Raw genomic sequence first — 6,003 nt, forward strand, 5'->3', positions numbered from 1 at the left:
ACAGAACTAGAAAAGAACTAGAACAGAATTAGAACAGAACTAGAACAGAACTAGAACAGAACTAGAACAGAACTAGAACAGAACTAGAACAGAACTAGAACAGAACTACATGTGAACTGAATTTTTAAAAATTTCCTATTGGGTTAATTTTTTCACTGCCATTATTGAAATAAAATAATTTTCATGTTTAACATGACGTTTTTCTTGTTTTTGCTTTGATTAACAAAAAAAACATAACAACAATTATGCAGAATTTGTTGTAGATTTCCAAAACATTGATTTTGTTTAATTTCAAACTAAACATTCAAATTATGTACAAATTTTGCAATTTAACAGTAAATAATTCAGTTGACAGTAAATTGTTTTGGAAATTTAAAATTTTAGGTAATTAAACAAATTCTGTTATGCAAATAGGAATGTTAGAATTCAATTTTTGAACAAAAAACTTTTAAACAAATTGGTTTAAAACTTGCGTATTATCTCGGGTCTTGTCTCTAGTAAAATATGTTTATGTGTTTAAAATAATTTAATTTTGTGATTTTTATTACGAAACTTTTTTTATTTATTTTGTTTTAGTAAAAATTCTCTAATGACTTCATTTTTTTTCTCAGCCAACTATAATTTTCATATCATTTCAGGCATACGCTTGACTTATCTGAATTATATGTTCTAAACCTGGCATTAAAAGTTAAATTTTTAATTGTTTGCTTTTTCTACAAAAAAGAACTACATAAATTTAACCTAAATATTACAGCAGGAGCAGTTATTGTCTTGAATAAAAAAAAGAAAGTAATAAAACTGAACTGCACACCCAATTGCATAGACCAACTAAAAAAACACAATTACATTGCAGTAAAAGTGGCAAAAATTGTTAAAACAACAACAACCAATGTAATTTAGGTAAAAATGTAACAGACTAAAATTACCACCAATTTCTTTTTTTTCCAGTTTTACTAGCAAAAAAAAAAATATACAATGTTCTAACAAAACGTAACTAAATACAGGACTTACTAACACATGCAACAACAAAAAAAGTAGGATTTTTTTATTTTCAGTTTATCTAATGAAATTTCAAATTGCAAAGCCCGGTAAATGTTTACAGGTGAGAGTAAGTATATGTATGTAAGTGTGTGCATTAAAGTGTAACAAAAGCCAACTAGAATAATAGGTGAAAATGTACAACGCCAACAAAAAGCCTACCATTGAAAGGATTTAAACTAAAAGTGACACAAATTTACTGGGATATAAAAACACCGAGAGTGTAATCTATGTGTGAGTGCAACTTGTGTCTGAAATTACAATTTACATACAAAAAGTACAAAGGTTTTAAGCATGAGTAGTTTAGCAAATAAATACCTAAAATGACCTAAATTCCTTTTTGAATTTAAATTTAAGTTAAAATAAACATAAATTTTATTATACCCTACACCACTATAGTGGGGAGGGTATTATACGTTTGTGCTGATGTTTGTAACATACAAAAATATTGGTCCATTACCCACCTTAAAGTATACCGATCGATTCAGAATCATTTTTTAAATCGATTATCCGTCATCCGTCTGTCCGTCCGTCTGTCCGGCTGGCTGGCTGTCCATGTAAACCTTGTGCGCAAGGTACAGGCCGCAATTTTCAAGATAATTTGATGAAATTTGGACCAAGCTTGTTTTTTGGTACAAGGACGGAGCCTATTGAAAATGGTTGAAATCGGTCCATTATTTTACCTAGTCCCCATACAACCGTACCTCCCGATTTGTACTTTTTATGCCATAATTACGTCAAATATTCTGCTATCTCTCTAAAAATTGGCACAAATTAGTTTTATATAAGTATAAATGACACTGCAGATTTTCGTAAGGATCGGCCTATATTTGACCCTAGCCCCCATACAAACCCCCCTTCAAAAAAAGACTTAAACGTCTAAAATTGACTTGTAACCATTTGTATCGCAATGAAACTCAACAAAACTAACTGTTATTTAGAAATATATCCTTTTTCCAAATTTACCGAGGATCGGCCCATATTTGACCTATATAAAGCCTTTTTAGAAATTTTAGTTTTTTATCAATAAATGGCTTAAATATTTTGGAATTATGGTAATATTCAATATAAAAGTTTCTTTACAAAAAATAAAAATTTTATAATAAGTAAAAATTTTAAAAATATACTCATGGTGTAGGGTATTATATGGTCGGCCATGCCCGACTATACTTTCCTACTTGTTTTTTTTATACTAAAGTTTAAAAATAGTATTTTATTGTATAACAAGTAAGAGTGCTATATTCGGCTGTGCCGAATCTTATATACCCTTCACCATAGTGTATTTTAAACATAATTGATCTTACAGTCTAGTTAATAAAAACATTAAAAAAATTTGAGTCGATTTAAGCCGAATATTCCGGCGGCGGCTCAAGCAACTAAATATAGTTCGGCGGCGGCTAAGCTTCGACTCGAAGCCGGTCGACTTCGACCTCTGATGTATTGCTGGCAAACATTGACGAGACGTAGATTTTGTTTTTGTTTATCGTAAAAAAATTGTTTTAAAAAGCACTTGAAAAAAAAATTGTGTTAGTTTTAAATTTCAAACTTACATTATTCGCATAAAAATTATTGTACAATAACTCACAATCTACTCTCATATAATTGAAAATATTTTAAATACTTTTTTCTATTCATTAAAAAACATATTTGCAAAACAAAAGGGAAAATTATTTTATTTTAACAAAAAATGAAAATCATATTTTTTTTGCTGTGTATTTTTTGTATGTTTGGATTCCAAACATACAAAAAAATATACAGCTGAATAAAACCAAATACATCTACACACACGTTATAGAAATTACAAACGGAATGACAAACTTATATATACCCTTCTCACGAAGGTGAAGGGTATAAAAAGCTAAAGAGCTTTAGAGAAGAATCATGGATCACTTTAGGCTCTTTTTATAGAAAAATTGTTTTGTTATAGAAAATTCTTATAATATTTATATTTTTATAGAATATTTTTTACAAGATATCTTTTTTTGAAAAATTTATAATTCTATAACATTGTTTTATATTAAATTTATATTTGTATAAAATAGAACATAACTAGAACAGAACTAGAACAGAACTAGAACAGAACTAGAACAGAAATAGAACAGAACTAGAACAGAACTAGAACAGAACTAGAACAGAACTAGAACAGAACTAGAACAGAACTAGAACAGAACTAGAACAGAACTAGAACAGAACTAGAACAGAACTAGAACAGAACTAGAACAGAACTAGAACAGAACTAGAACAGAACTAGAACAGAACTAGAACAGAACTAGAACTAGAATATTTTTCAAAAGATTAATTTTTTCCGTTAATTTAAAATTTGATAAAGATTTTTTTGAAAAAATATATATTTAAAAAAAATTATTTTTATAAAAAATATTCCGGAAAATTTTTTAAATTTCTATTTTTATAGAAAATTTTTTGCAAAATTTGTATTTCTTTAGAAAGCTTTCGGAAAACTTATATTTCTATAGAAAACTTTTGAAAAATTTTTGTTGCTTTCTATAAAATTTCTGTTTTTCTACAGGAAGCTTGCAAAAAAAAGTGTTCATAAAGAGAATTTTCAACAATTTTTTTGTTATTTCTGTAGAACATTTTTGGAAAATATGTATTTCTGTAGAAAATTTCTATTTTTATAGAAAGCTTTCAACAAAACATTATTTTCATAGCAAACATTCAAGAGAACTTCTATTTCTATAGAAAGCTTTTTAGAAAACTTTTAGTTCTGTAGAAAGCTTTCAAGAAATCTTCTATTTCTAGAGAAAGTTTTCAAAAAAATATATATGTCTTTAGAAAGTTTGCAAGAAAAATTTTACTTATATAGAAAGTTTTCTATTTCTAAAGAAATCTTTTAAGAAATCTTATTTTTCCCTAGAAAGCTTTTAAGGAAACTTCTTATTCTATAGAAGCTTTCAAGAAAACTTATATGTCTATAGAAAGCTTTAAATGAAACTTTTTTCTATAAAGCTTTCGGAAAACATATTTTTTTAAAGAGAGCTTCTAGAAAACCTTTTTTCTAATAAAAGGCTTTCATAAAACATTTTTTTAATAGATGGCGCTCAGAAAACTACTCTTTTTGAAGAAAGTTTTTGAAAATTTCTCTTTTCGTAAAAGCTTTCGGAAAATTTCTCTTTTTTTAAAGAAACAATTTTATCTTTTATGTGAAACTATTGTTCATTTACTGAAAAAATTCTCTCCCTTCTAGAAATTAAAAAAAAATTAAAAAAAATTCTTATTTTAAATTTAAAACAATTATTTCATGTACTTCATGTACTTTATCTTCTTGAAGCTATCACACTCAATCCAGTTGATATAGTTAACACAATTTTGTAACCATTTGTTATAACAAAATATGACGTTAATTATATATCATCAGAAACACTTTTATTAGTTATATGCAATCAGACATAAGATTAATATATGTGTGTAAATTAACCTTAATTAATATCTAAATATTCAAACTCATAACTCGACTATAAATAATATTAACTGTTTAGATTTTCTTTCATTTATAATAAAACAAAAATAATCATAATCATTATAATAAAAATTAATATGATAAAATAAATACTTCTAAATTATATAAAATAAACATGGCTATGAACGTAAATACATAAACATGTTTTTAACGCAATATATTATTCAACTACATATGCATATGAACAATATTGTATAGATACATACATATGTATGTGTTATATTGCACATAGAAATCTCTTTCAGGCATTTAGCCAACTCAGCTTTAAAATCGATAAACTATCAAGTGACAACATCAATAATACGATTAACATCGATGCACAACAATATTGGCAACAAAACAGCAACAACAGCAGCAGCAGCCGCAAGTAGGAGCAACAAGCAACACCAGCAGCAGCAACAGCAGCAGCAACAACAGCAGAATCAGCAAAATAAACATGCATGAAACCGTAAAGCCTATTATAACACACTCAAATACAAACAATTATGTATGAGATGAACATCCTATCGATCCATATATATATATAAACAATACATATGTTTGAATAAAAGTGGATTTTGTTTCCTAAAGTAGAATACTGGGAGGGGAGGTTCAAAATATGGAAAATATATTTTATGAATATTAGGTAGGCCTCTTGAAGAAGTGGGACATCTTTTCAAGATTACACTTGTTCAAGAGTAATATTAATGGATGTACTTTGGATTACTGTAACTTAAGAAATATTACAATGTTATTAGGATAAAATTTTAAAATCGTGCTTTAATATCAAAGTCGAACCAGTCTAATATATATAAAACTAAATATAAATTCTCATTCAGTTATTATTCCTTTAAAAGTTATTTAAAAGAATGTCAACATCATTTGAAGAGAAGTTTTTAGTTTTTTAAACCATTGATTGCAACAAATAAATTTACTTTTCTAAAAGATAGTTTCTTATCTTAGTGGTTTAGTTTTTATGAATAAATTCTTTTAAGGCACTTTGTAATAGTCGCAGTTTTCAATCCTATAAAGTGATGTAACAGATGTAACAATAACAACACAATTTTCTGAATATTATATTTTATGCATCGTGTACAGATTTTTAAAGAAAGTGTGACATGTACTATTTACTACAAGAAAAATATACAATAAATTTTCTATAAAAAATATTTTTTAAATATTTTCAAAAAAAATTAAAATTTCTATACAAAAAAGAGCTTTACGATAATATTCTATACAAAGAGCAGATTTCCGATAATTTTCTATAAAAAGAAAAGCTTTCCAAAATGCCTGTTTAAAAAGAGAAGCTTTCAGAAATGCCTGTTTAAAAAGATAAACTTTCCTAACTTTGAGAAATAAATGAAATTTAATATAAAAAGAAAAAAATTTACAATTTTCAAAAAAAAAAAAAAAATTAAAAAGTTTCTAAAAAAAGAAAAATTTCAATAAATTTTCTATAAAAAGACATAACTTTCAAAATCTTTTTAAAGAAAAGATACATATTTCAA

At 26.4% G+C, this 6,003-nt stretch overlaps 1 protein-coding gene across 1 annotated transcript in view; it reads left to right on the plus strand.

Annotated features, from left to right (window-relative positions):
* Positions 1–4,960, plus strand: part of LOC124421034 (probable basic-leucine zipper transcription factor H) — a 20,869-nt gene extending 15,909 nt beyond the window's left edge. The window contains exon 2 of the mRNA XM_046955778.1: positions 4,770–4,960. Within this exon, the coding sequence (XP_046811734.1) occupies positions 4,770–4,960 (191 nt within the window). The remainder of the gene's footprint in view (positions 1–4,769) is intronic.
* Positions 4,961–6,003: the final 1,043 nt, after the last annotated feature.

This window comes from Lucilia cuprina, chromosome 6, assembly GCF_022045245.1.
Source record: "Lucilia cuprina isolate Lc7/37 chromosome 6, ASM2204524v1, whole genome shotgun sequence".
Lineage (NCBI taxonomy): Eukaryota > Metazoa > Arthropoda > Insecta > Diptera > Calliphoridae > Lucilia > Lucilia cuprina.